The sequence below is a fragment of the Vicugna pacos genome, chromosome X, assembly GCF_048564905.1.
Source record: "Vicugna pacos chromosome X, VicPac4, whole genome shotgun sequence".
Classification (NCBI taxonomy): Eukaryota; Metazoa; Chordata; class Mammalia; order Artiodactyla; family Camelidae; genus Vicugna; species Vicugna pacos.
In genome coordinates this window covers 103,736,728-103,749,726 of record NC_133023.1, presented here as the reverse complement: position 1 = coordinate 103,749,726, position 12,999 = coordinate 103,736,728, and the positions used below count along the sequence as shown (strand labels likewise).

General features: G+C 47.6%; 1 protein-coding gene across 1 annotated transcript in view; it reads right to left on the bottom strand.

The window, feature by feature from the left end:
* AFF2 (ALF transcription elongation factor 2) overlaps nt 1-12,999 on the bottom strand; it is a 458,491-nt gene that overhangs the window by 26,998 nt on the left and 418,494 nt on the right. The window contains exons 11-13 of the mRNA XM_072955933.1: nt 5,422-5,581; nt 2,421-3,428; nt 1,752-1,873 (exon numbers count right to left, since the gene is read on the bottom strand). Of these exons, the coding sequence (XP_072812034.1) occupies nt 1,752-1,873; nt 2,421-3,428; nt 5,422-5,581 (1,290 nt within the window). The remainder of the gene's footprint in view (nt 1-1,751; nt 1,874-2,420; nt 3,429-5,421; nt 5,582-12,999) is intronic.

Genomic DNA, 12,999 nt, shown 5'->3' with positions numbered 1-12,999 from the left:
CCAGCAGGCAAGAGTCCCACACTTAATGCCTCAGAGGTCCTTCTGATGGTTCAAGCTCCAAAGAAAAAGGCAGGACGTCAGCAGGGCCTTTCTGGCGGACGGTGGGGAAGGCCAGCTGCCGTGGTCTGGTGTGGCACTCTTTGCTAGGTTTAGAATATTCATTTAGAAAAGTGAGTGTTGTCTCACAGACATTGCCAAAGCTTTAGTTTAAAGGGTCAACGAAGCACGAAGGAGCAGACAAGCTTGGGGAGAGGGCTCCCAGGAGATCTCCAAGAGGCCCGGCCTTGCTTCGTTGTCTCTCAGCCACCGAGGTTTCCCCACAGACGGGCATTTGCCTGAGGAGCATCCGAAGCTGATCAGCCCCCTCCTGGGTGATGAATGGGCTACTAGGTAAGCACTACTTTCCTAACTGCTACAAAAGCAGCAAGTCCGTAAAGGCCACGAGGTAAAACGCTGTTTTATGAAAACAAATTTGAATGGTTAGACATTCACCTAAGACTCGATCATTTATCTTCCATGAAATGAGAACAATGACAGATCACTGGGTCATTGAAGGGGCTCACAATGGGGACTGATGGTGTGGCAAGGGCCCACAGCCACCCTGGATTTTCCTTTTGCCCTCTGGTGGCCTGGCTTGAATAGATCAGAGCCAGGGAAACTGGGGAGGTACAGCCACCACAGAGATGCCACTTCAGTCCTTCCTCCTGGGAAAGGAGGAGGGCCCTGGAGTGACTGTGTTTGACCACTAGGAAAGAAGTCTGTTTCCCCACATGCTGGGCCCACCCTGGAAGAGTTTCTAGTTCTGAGAACTCCAACTATGGGAAGGTGGGAAGGGATGTTTCAGATCAAATTATACCAGGGAATACAGATGCGTGTCACGAAGAGCTAGGGGTCCTCAGGGAGAAGTCAGCCCAGAGCCAAATCTCCTTATTATTTCGAGCAGATCTAATGGTAATTGATCTCTTCCTACCTTTCATCTCAAAACAAGGATCCAACCAAATGTAAGCTGATGACTTATTTCCGACACCTTATCTGTGGCAGATTGATGCCGTATCACTGATGTTAAATCGTAATCTGTGAAATCAATTGTTAGCAGCAGTTAGCCAGATTGCCTCTCTGCTCTGGGCTGCTAATAGGCTCCAAAACTGGTCTTTGATGGAAGTAATCTCTAATGTTGAATGAATTTATGACAATAATTATCCAGACGGAATGGTTCCAGTAGCTGACATGATTGTTAGTTAAGTGATATTTATAAGACAGAAGAGCCCTGTCACGATGCTTGGTAGAAACAGGGAGGGGCTTCTCCAGGGAAGGTGGGGGTCGCTTGTGCCAGGAGGGGAGAGTGTTTCATCAGCATCAGAACCAGAAGTTGCCCAGAAGGAGGTGATTTCGTGCAAGGGATCAGTGTCTCTTGATGCTGCCCCCTTTTAAATTCATTTACTTTCTTGTGCCCTTCACTCAGTGCTCAAGGTTCACTTTGGCCGATTTTGGTCATCAGTCTGAGTTGGAATAAAGAAATGTTGCTAAAAAGCTCACGGAGTCACCCCCAAATCTGGCAGCCTGTATTCTACCCTTTATCCCACCCTTGTTAGGCTGGTGGCCAGGGACAGCTATCAGGACTGGACTGAGTGACTCCTGTTTCTTACTGAACATTCCTGTAGGACAGGACCACCCCCACCAAAAGGGGTTTAGCTGGGAGCTCTTAAGAGTCCGAACAATCGAAGCATCCCAGAAAGCCAGAGCAAACTCACTCTTTAGCGCTGGGAGGCTTGTGGGGTGGAGCTGGTGAGATGCAAGGCGGAAGCAGGCAGATGGTGGCGGCCTCCTCCAGGCGCTGCTTCTTCTCAGGGATTTTCTCCGCAACTTCTGCTGGCTTTAACAGGAAAAACAAAATACACAGAGTTGGAAATCTATGGCCCATGCAGACATTTAAAAACACAAGCAAGAGAGACAGTTTGTTTCTACTTGAACTCCTAGGTTAGGGAGGGGAGTTAAAAGTGCCCTTTCAATCAGACAGAAAAGCAATCAGTCTTGCATAGCCCAGCCCGACCAAGAAGCTGGCATCTGAGTGAGTGGAGCTGTGATGTGAGCCTCTGATTAAAGACTGGGCGGCAGATGAACGTCATACTGAAAGTAAAGAGAATCTATGATTTTCAGACACTCTTCACGGGAACAACGCCCCCACAAATGAGCAGTTTAGGAACTAACACTGCAACTCTAACATGGCACAAACCATGGACCAGCAGCGTGGGGATCTGGGGTAACGTGTAGAGGTGACTTACACGATCCGAAACGTGCAAGGAAACTGAGCACGTGCAAGGCACACCTTTGGACCTTCAGGTGCTGGTGCTGAAGACCAAGCGCAGCCCACCGACAGCCACGGCTCGCGAGCACGTGGCAGGCCGCCGCTGCCAGCTCACCTTGTGCCTACGCTTGCCCTTGGGGGCGGGCTTCTCGGCCGCCGCGGCCGCCGTCTGCCGCTTGGGCTTGGAGGCTGGCTCCTTGTGGTCTGGCTTGGCTGGCGCTGCTGGGAGTGAGTTGTGGCCAGGCACTCGAGACAGTAGGTCAAGGTCAATCTTCACCCAGAGATTTTTCAGATTCTCATGCTCTCGGAGCGGAGATAGCAGCTCGGTTTGCATGACAGGGACGGGTGAAAAAGCCGGCTCCTCGTTAGTGATGGAGGGGTTGTTGCTGTTGCCGCTGCTGATTAAGGTGCTGAGGGTCAGGCTGGCCCCGCAGCTTTCCTTGGATTTGGCAGGATTGCCCCCGGGAGCCACGCAAGGAGGCAGGACTTTGATCTGGAGGGTCTCTTCCTGATCTGTGTTGGAATCAGACGTAGATGAATCGGTTTCAATAAATTCCCGGGACTTCGGCACCGTCTTGCCAGGCCCTCGGTACTTCTTCTTCTCGGCAGCCAAGGGGATGTTCGGCCTCGGTTCTTTCCTGGGGACCGGCTTGTGGGCAGTGGCTTTGCTGCGGCCTCTCGGGGGGTCAGGAAACTCCACGCTTTCCTTCTCTTTGGGAGCACTGCTGGTAATATTTGGTTTGGGCCAGGTAAATTCCTCAATGCTGGTGTTCTTCTCGACCTTTTTGGGCTGTTTTTTCCCAATTGTCCTTGGAGAAGCTGTCTCCAGAGCTGTCGACAATTTATGCTTCAAAGCCTTTGTTTCTGGCGTTTTCGGGGTGGGCCGTGGACGGGCTTTCTCCCTGATGAGACTGAGGAGAGGCCTCTCTTTGGGTTCAGGCAGGACCTGGCTGGGATTTGTCTTCACCTTGACCTGGACTTCCATTGGTTGGATGATCGGAGGAGGCACAGAAATCGTCTCCATGGGCGTTTCATTTTGGCTACATATAAACGACTTGTTCTGGGATGTCACTTTGTTAAGCCATTTGTCCAACTGCCACTTGTTGGTGGAGGGCGGCTCAGGCTGCAGATTGAGAAACAGCAGCAAGAATGAATTTCATATTTGGGAAGAATCCAGGAGGACGCAGGGCACTGACCATTAGCTGATAAAAGCTTTGGATATTAAGTCACCGTTCACACATTTAGAAGCCCACCCAGAATTCACATTCGTCAAACTACCTACGTAGACAAATACTTCGCAAACCAGTTCCAATCTCCTTATTTAAGCTAAGTCCCACTCCTCTTCTGAAAATATTCTCTACTCTGTCCAGGAAGGAAAGAATTATTCACAGAGTGGGCAGGGAGGGCTGAGGGGAACCGGCTCCCAAAACCCTTTGGTGGGACTCATTACTCGACTTCCCACCGGGAGGCAGAGGTAATGATCTCTGGTCCTGAAAAGAAATGTAAGCGTGCCTCAAGTGTAATTCAAAACGAAAGGCTTTCTGGCTGCCAAAGTGCCAGTGCCTCCTATATGATGCTGTAATTCACTGCAAAAAGAAGAGGCCCTTTGTATTTTTACTGAAGGATGAAAATATTTGACTTCCCAAAAAACCACCTGCACTTTCCTCGGTGTATGGGCAATAACCAATTTACGGGGACATGTGTGCAGACATTAGTGTCCGCTGTTCAGCCATGGAAATGATGCGTCCAATCAGCTACTTGATTTCTAGCTCTGAATTCTGCTTGTTGAACTAAAAGAGCCATCATTTTTATTAGAATGGCTCTTTTTTTGAAAGCCATCAGTTGAGGCTTATGGCGCCAGCCAACAGAGGATGACAGAACTAAAAACACTCGAGCAGCCGCGATTCCAGCCCGCACAGAGCAATGGCAGGTAAGGGGCGAGGAAATCGGCGCGGAGGCTGCTCTTGACAGCAGAGCTCCAAGGTTAAGGTCGCCAGCTCTGGGAGCGCACAGAGCCTGGCTGCAGTCCTGGCTGTGCCGCTGCCTGCCCGTGAGATCTTGGGAAAGTTCTTTCCTATCCTCTCACAATCTTATTCTCTCATCTGTAAAATGGGATAAAAAGTAGCAAGGACCGCATGAGGATGTTATGAGGATGAAATGACAAAATGCAGACCACAAGCCCCTCACACCGCCTGGCACACGGTCCGTGGTGAGGAAGTGTGAGCTGTTACAAACAGTAGCAAAGTTACTAGGGCATCTCCTTCTCTCAGTCTTTCTTTTTCTTATATTTGTATTTTTTCTTTTGTTTGCTTTGTTTTTTGGGGGTAATTAGGTTATTATTTATTTATTTACTTATTTTTAATGGAGGTACTGGGGATTGAACTGAGGACCTCACGCACGCTAAGCACGCACTCTACCACTGAGCTATGCCCTCCCTCCATTATTCTTTTCTGATGACTCAGAAACAAGTGTGCAAAGGGCCGTGGACAGACTGGGTTGCGGTATGAGGTGCAGACTTCAGAAATGAGAAGCTGGAACTCAGAGAGGATGGGAGGGGCAGGACATGTGTTTTAATTCCACAGTTCTAATTTTGGTATTTTGTGGGGCTGTGTTAAATGTTTTCATGAATTACCATCAAACACAACCTGAAGAATATTAATTGAAATGAAAAAAATACACGCGTCCTTTCAACCATCACACTTCTTGAGTCTTACTTGCCAACTGGTGATTCATCGCTTCAACCTAGAGGAAGGGGTGGTGTCCCCAGAGCCAGAAGTGGGTCTTGCCTGGCCTCGTGAGTTCTCTGGAAAGAGCAGTTGCTAGCATAGTGATTATTATTCCAGTGTTACCCATGGAAGAGTGCGAGGCTCTGAGGCGCTAAGTGGGTCACACAGCAAGTCAGTCACCCGGCCAGAAATGTCTATTAGAGGCTGCGAATGTATGAGTGAGAATAAAAACTGCTATCAAATACCAGAATATTTGTCTGAAGGATTTCTTGTGCTAAAGTCATTATTGCACTGGAGCAGTATTATTGTACGGTTGTGATGTGCGTATGTGTGGAGGGGTGCTGCCTCGGGGCAGACAAATCGTGCTCGGGGCCCTGGCCCCTCACCCACCTCTGGGGTGGCCACGCGTGGCGCCTCATTGGATTCGCTGTCAGTGCTGCTGCTTTCTGTGTCTGAGTCGGACTCTGAGCTGCTGTCCGAGTCACTGGAGCTGCCAGACGCCCCGCTGGCTGGCACGGCAGTGGGGGGCTGAGGTGTGGCCAAGAGTGGGCTGAAAGAAAAACGACATGTTCATTGCCTCATTCAGCCTCAAACCAGCCAGAAAAGAGCCCAGGTCAGCATGAAGACTGATGCTCTGTGAGGTACAGGCCGAGTGGAGCACACCGTCCCGTTTTACAGATGGGAAACGCGAGGCTCAGGAGGCCCAGTGAGTGACCCACAGTCCCAGGTTTTTTTTTCCAGTTAATTTTTCGTTTTCTGCTGCCATCTTGTTCAGAAGCCCACAGGTTTGGTAAGGGGCTCTGACCTTCGCTATATGCACAGTACAGCCCTCTCATCAAGTAGGGGTGAGTTCAATCCTCATTTTCATCAGACGAAACTGAGGTTCAGGGAAGGGGAGGGGCTTGCCTCAGCCTCACAGCTGGAGAGAAGAGTGAGGCTAGGACCATGGCCTCCCAGCTCCCTCAAAGGACAGGGCTGTGTAAAGTGTATCCACTACCAGGGGCCCAGCGCCCAACACCAAGGCCAGTAGAGTTCACCATCTGAGTACTGGGATGAGAGGATATACTTCTCGCCTCCCCCACCATAATTCCCGTAAATCCTTCGTAAATCTCTTACGAGGAGGTATGATCATAAAGGACCGACCATCTCTAACGACTGATTTTAGATTTGTAAAGCTGACCAAGCAAAGCGTTGTGAAACTGACACCGTTTGCCACTCTGGCTTTATCGATAATCGATGTCCTTCCTTACTAATCGCTTGCTCTCTGTGCCCCATAACAAATCAACTTCAGCTGCCTCTTGGCACACTGGGATGTCATTGCCTTTCTGTCCTTTTGCTCACTGTCTCTTTGGACTAGTTCTGGTCTGCTTTCGCTCAGAAATGGGGCTCTAAAGTCGAGGGAATGGTCTCATCCACCTCCGTCTTATCAGCCCAGTCCCCTCTTTGGAGAGAAGTTGAATCATGGAGAGTGATGGGTTGGCCACCTGAACCTCGCTGCCTCTCACACTCCCCATAGAACTCAGTCCTGGTCCTGGAGGGCACCGGGCCCTGTGGCTCCACCTTCAAACTGGACAAACAGAGACTCCAAGGTCCCCCTCTGCCATGATTCCTCGCCTGCCCCCCCTGCACCCTCATGGGAGCCTAGTCACCAGCAGTACAGCTCTTGCCTGCCAAGTGGGGGCCACACTCAGCTGCTGCCCAGGAAGGAATAGGATCCGTTTCAAACCAGTATGGGCTCCTCTTGCGTTGCCATCCGACGCAGAGTGCCTTTTCATGACATGTGCCTCGTGTCCCTGAATACTGCCCCTTTAATCTCCCACGAAGCTATTTCCTTTCATACAGCCAAAGCTCATTTTAAAATGCTATCTGCTAAGTAAATGCTATCTGCAAATACATTTGTCTGCCAAATATACCAAGACATTAGGAGAAGCAGAAGAAATAGGGGACTATATCCCCTGGGAAAGCGTGTGTGTGTAATGTGTCTGTGTGTATCTGTGTGTGTGTGTGTGTGTACATGTGCGCGCGTGCACGCCTGACAGTGGGGGCAAGGATCTACATACAGCTCAGAGCTCTTCTTTCCCTCTACAGTATAATGAGTCCGTATTTATGCAAAGTACCCTCTAAATCTAATCAATTGTTTTTGTCTTTGATTACTAAATAGAGACTGAGAGAACAGATTTAAATGAGACTAACCCAGAGAGTGTGCTAACTCGGCCTCCATTCCCCCCAAGTAAAATTTCAGATCCAGCACAGGGCGTCTGCAGTACTGAGACTACTGGCTGGCGGACTGAGAATTAAGATCTAACTTGTAATCACATTTATAATTTGTTTCTTTTTTTTAAAAGTGATTTCTTCCTTCTTTCCTTGCATCTTTTTGGGGGTAATTAGCTTTATTTATTTATTTTTTAATAGAGACGCTGGGGCTTGAACCGAGGACTCTGTACGTGCTAAGCACGCGCCCCCGTGCTGAGCTGTACCTCCTCCCCCGACATTTATGGTTTTCAAGAGAAAAGATGGTTTCCTAGTTTTCTTTCGTATGAACGCATTAATTTCTGGCGTGTATGTGTTTGTACACAGGTGTTCCTTACACAAAGCCTTTTGGAAGGTAGATGAATTTTGGTACTCAGATTTTTTTTAATTAAAAAGTAATATGGTAGATATACCACCTATGATCCCCCAGTGGGATCTGGGAAGCACCCCCTGGATAAAACTCATGACTATTGCTGCAGTAACATTTATAATCAGAGGAATAAATAAAAGACTTGACATACATACCTGCACATCAGTTTAGGTCAGGTTTTGTCATCAAATGAGTTTGTCTCAAAGTTACTGAAAATAATAGTTCTCAAGACTTTTTGAATTTCAGAATCGTGATTAAGGGATTGTAGACGGGGACAGAATCATATATGAAAACTGGACTATATGTATAAGTAAATACAGATTATATAGACATAGATACAAAATACAGATGATTTTAAACCTAAGGGTAACCTTGACTGAGACCCAGTGAAATGAGACCTAAGTTTTCTTTCAGCTAAATCTATTGCTGTGTTCTCGGGAAGGACCCCATGGCCAGTCAGTGTTGACAACGATCACTTAGGAGAAATTAGTACATAAAGAACAGGAAGAGGCACATCCGTGCTTCATACCCACACTGACAGGCATAGAGACTTGGGGATGAAAGAGAATGTGGATTTGAACTCAAGAGGAGACCATGAAAACTTAAGCTGGCGGCGAAGGCCTTCAGCATCTTAATGAGAAAGAACTGCTTTCTCCGGGCAGTTGCACAGTTGGAAACAGGGATCATCAGCATTTGTGTAAGCCACACCTCTGAGCCCAACCCTAGCCTCCTTGCGCCCAGTTGGGGCCCCTCCCAGGGACAAAAAGTGGCACAAACTGAAACACTGTCTTCACAAGCAAGGCAAACATCAGTATCAGAAGGACTGGCCGAGGGCCACATTCTTGTCTAGAGTCCACTATGGAACTTTCAAGTTGGAAAAGTATCATGATATTTCACTTTTCATTCTTCTCTGAAATTCATTAGCTCTTCAGCTAGTTAAATTCCCACTTCTGCTACATTTATTTTCATACGTCGCAAATTTATTTTTCAAATGTATATTAAGGTGGCTGTGAATGAAGTGAGCTCACACAATACTCAATTCTGCCTAGGAGATGAAGGACTAATGTGCAATTTACACTTTCTTCATTCACCAAACTGTTTTAGAATTATTTCCCACGCACCATTTACTCTCACATTTTAATAAACTGCTTTTAAAAAGAATGCAAGTGGTTCAACAACAAAAATAATATGCAATACAAAAATCATTAACATTTCATATATTAAACCATCTGCTCCACAGTCTGTAAATATTAAAAGAATACTCTGTGACTTCACCCTGAATGTAATAAAACTTCTCAAAGGACCCACATTTGTAACAACTTCAAAGTGAACCACTCAACCTTTTCAAAGATCAGATTTTGCTATGGTATTCATCAGGGTGAGCAGTCTACACTGAGTGGAGTGAAGCCTCAGTTAAATCCAAACCCGATTTAGTAGGTCTTCACGGTCATGGGCCAGACTGACGGCAAAGAAGTTGGCTTAGCAAGTCAGTGCCCCTTGTGGGGAAACCAAGGGGGTCAGAGAGGAGGCCAGTGGGAGAGGAGTTTGGGAGGCCTTGAAGATGCCTTCTCCAGACAGGTTTGGCCTGTCTGAGAAGCCTGAGAGTACCAGGAGATAAAGATGGGTTTTAAGTGGCAGTCCAGGCACCTTAATCTCTAGACACGACAGTCTCTCTGTGCTTATACTGACTGGGCTTCTTCTGCAATAAAGGGCTCAGTAGGAGCCACCATAAAGCAGACAGTCCCAGAAGCCACAAGAAGGAACTGGGACTACTTTGTCTGGAGGAGACTCTGGGGCAGGGAGGGGGGGTGGTTCATATGATGATCGTCTTCCAAAACGTGGAGGTCTGTCCTGTAGGAAAGGGAGTGGGCCAGTTCAGAGGGCCTTCCAAGGTGAAATTAAGACCAATGAGTTAGACATCTAGCCAGGGAGATCTCACCTCCACATCAGGAAAGACCTTCAAAAATCTCCAGCTGCCCACAGAAAGAAGCCACTGCTTTGTAGGCCAGTGAGCTGGATTCCGGTGACTAGACAGCCGGCAATAAAGATTCCTATTACGGCTTCAGAGTAGGGCTGGGTGATCTTTAAGGCGTCCTTGCACTCAAAGATTATGATTCTTCTGAAACAAAAGTGTATAGGGGATTTTAAGGGAGACTGTTTGGACCTTACGGAAAATACACGATGAGACACTGAAATGACCTGCTCTTGGTGACACCGTCACAGAGCTCTCACATGAACCTAGAGGACTACAGCTGCCTTTCTGGGGGGCTATGTCCTAAATCAGACTTTTCACTAATTCAGATTAACAGCCTCCAGAAAACCAAACATCTGCATCAGTGCTATCTGACTCGAATCCTAATTTAACTGTAAATTCCTCTTTCAGGAGATAAACAGGGATGATGAATTGGCCATTGTGCACAATCAAGCTGTGTGGGCATCAAAAAAGGAAGGTTCCAGCGTGGGTGACGGCTTCGTAGTGGGAAACATAGATGAGAAGGAGTCAAGAAAAAGTCCACAGGGTGTTTATTGATCCTGGCAATGCATTTCACAAGGCCCAGAACTTGCCAAAGACAGTAGCATGAGATGCTTGATGGGGGAGTCCTGTATTAACCCCCCTTGTCTTTAGCTGAGACTTGTACCAATTTCACCAACATGGCCCTTTTCTAGTTTTATGGAGATCAGATGTCTGTTTACTAGATAATTTGAAATATGCTTCCATACTTGATTTCATCATTAAGTTGTAAAGGGACGGCCCTGCGGCGAAGGAATCAACATTTATAGCCATCTTTCCTGTCTTCCTCCTTCGCCTCTCTGAACTCTGGGTTCCCAAACTGGAACAGTATCTCTGCCTCACCACACTAGGCCACTGGAGGCAGAGACTCCGAACCCTCAGCCTATCCCAGCCAGGAGATGGGAGGAATTCATTTTGGTCTGAGTCAGTAGTTAGGAAATCTGCCCCACCCACCCCAGAACATCCATTTACTCCAATCGTCCAATAGAAAGCATACACAGAAGCATCATACATAAAACAGATAAAAACAGAGTTGCTCTCGTGGAAACAAGAGATGGGGCAGAATGTAGAGGGGGCCGTCCCCAGCAGCTTGTCCTCGTCCCTGGGGTGGCCCCTGAGCACAGTTTGAAAGCAAAATACTGCATATCCCAATATGATCAGAATCAACTCAGAGTCGAGTATGTTCTGTGTTAATGCATGGATGCTACTGACAAGCAGACAGTGAATCGCTGTCCGCCTTTAATCTGGGCTGCAACCTGGCATGGCTCCAGGGTGATCATCTTTGTCCAACGTGTGTGTACGCTGGGGATTTGTCCTTTTGTCTGATCCTGTGTTTGAAATGCAGTCTGCTCGACTTACTTGCAAAGCATAAGAAGGAGAGGCGGACCTACGCACTCACATTCGTTTTCACGGACAAGGTACCGTACACGACATAGTTTAAAGCCCACACTGACTAAAGAGATCTGTGGTGGGCAAAATAATGACTCCCCTCAAGATGTTCACATCCTAATCTCTGGCATCTGTGACTGTGGTACCTCACGTGGAAAAGGGGGTTTTGCAGATATGAATAAATTCACGAGATGGAGAGATGATCCTGATAATCTAGGGGATCCCAGTGTAATCACAGGGTCTCTGGGAGCCAGAGCTTGGTTGAGGAAGGCTCAAGTAAATTACTGCCCCAGCAATGGGCAATCAAAGAGGGTATAGCTTCCCGAGAGGCTGCGAGTCGGTCATTTGGAACTTCCACGATAAATGGAAATGAGTGGGTCCTCACAGTTTTTGATCACCAGCAGTTAGTTACTTCTCCCGACTTATCTGACATCTTCCTTCTTATTTATTTATTTTTAACGGAGGTACTGGGGATTGAACCCAGAACCTCGTACATGCTAAGCACGCGCTCTACCACTGAGCTATATCCCCCAGCCCTCTCTGACGTCTTTTCTGAGGTGATAATGCTGAGTGATTTGGGCAAAAGCTTTACATAATTATATTTGGCTCACAATCGCCCTTTTGGCGGGCTGACCAGACCCAGGCTCTTGTCTTCTTTTCCTGCCTATGCCCTTTCTGCCACTTTCAGTCTCTTTCACATATCTCAGTAGCTACATTTCCCCTGCTGGTTTTAAAGAGGCAGTTTTGGGACAGTGGGAGGAGCATGCAATTGGAAGCCAGGTGCTCTCATTTTGAGTATCACCTTGGAGACTGTTTTTGTGTGACCTTAGGCCAAGCATTTAACAGAAGGGTTTCAGTTTCCTCATCTGTAAAATGGGGTAATACATCACACAGGCTTATAAGAGGACTGAGTGAGGTCATTTAGATGAAAGAACTCTATTAATTGGTACGTCTCAAACTGTAATGTGCATACAAACCACCTGGAGACCTTGCTAGCATGCAGGCTCTAATGGGGTGGGCCCGGGATGGGTCCTGAGCTCTGCATCTCTAACACACTCCCAGGTGGTACGGGTGCTCCGGCTTGGCAGACTGCACTGCGAGTGGCGAGGCTAAAACCTACAGAGGCTGTTCAGATAGAAGCTGCGGGGAAAACAAAAACAAGTTGGTGAACTTGAAACGAATGGCTAAAACACAGCTTCATGATCAGCTGTGGATTTTATTTTTTCATAATGATCTGTCCTCCTTTGCAACAGAGAAAGCTGACTGCCTTACGTCACTTTGAATTGAACCTGGTCAAGTTTAAGCTTTCTTTAGGCCATCATTCCTGGGGAGGTTTTATCAGATTCCTTCTGATAAGCACCAACTTCAGCTTATGACTTTCCTGAGGCTACCTGCCTGGACTGGTGGTGGACCAAATGCATAATCCTTTCCTCCGAATGCGTCCCATGGATCATGGCAAAGGTCAAAGGTGGCTTGCTGCTATTGCTGCTGAGGGTCAAGGTGGCATTAGACTGCATGCACGGTCCCGGCTGGGACCCGGGCATAACTCACAATGGCTAATACAGATGGTGTGTGCACTGTGCGCCAGGAGGCAGCTTCAGCACCATCCCTGCATCTTCTCTCTTAATCCTCACAACAGTCCTGTGACTCTTATTACTTCCATTTTACAGCTAAGAATACTGAGACTTAACACCAAGCAATATGAAGTTAGAAAATAGTTTTAAGAATACCAGGGGACAAACTTTAATATGCAGTTTCAAAGGAATGAAAAAAACCAAGGTGACAACAAAACCCAAACCCAAATCAAACACAAAAACCCAAAGTGGCTGGCTTCTGCCTCACCGCAGCCTGAAGTGAGAGGCACTGCGGAGGGTGCCAGTGTGCTACCAGTGAGGCCGGTTGGTGGTGGCTAATGGGCCATTTATGTCTTGAGAACCTCAAAATTTGC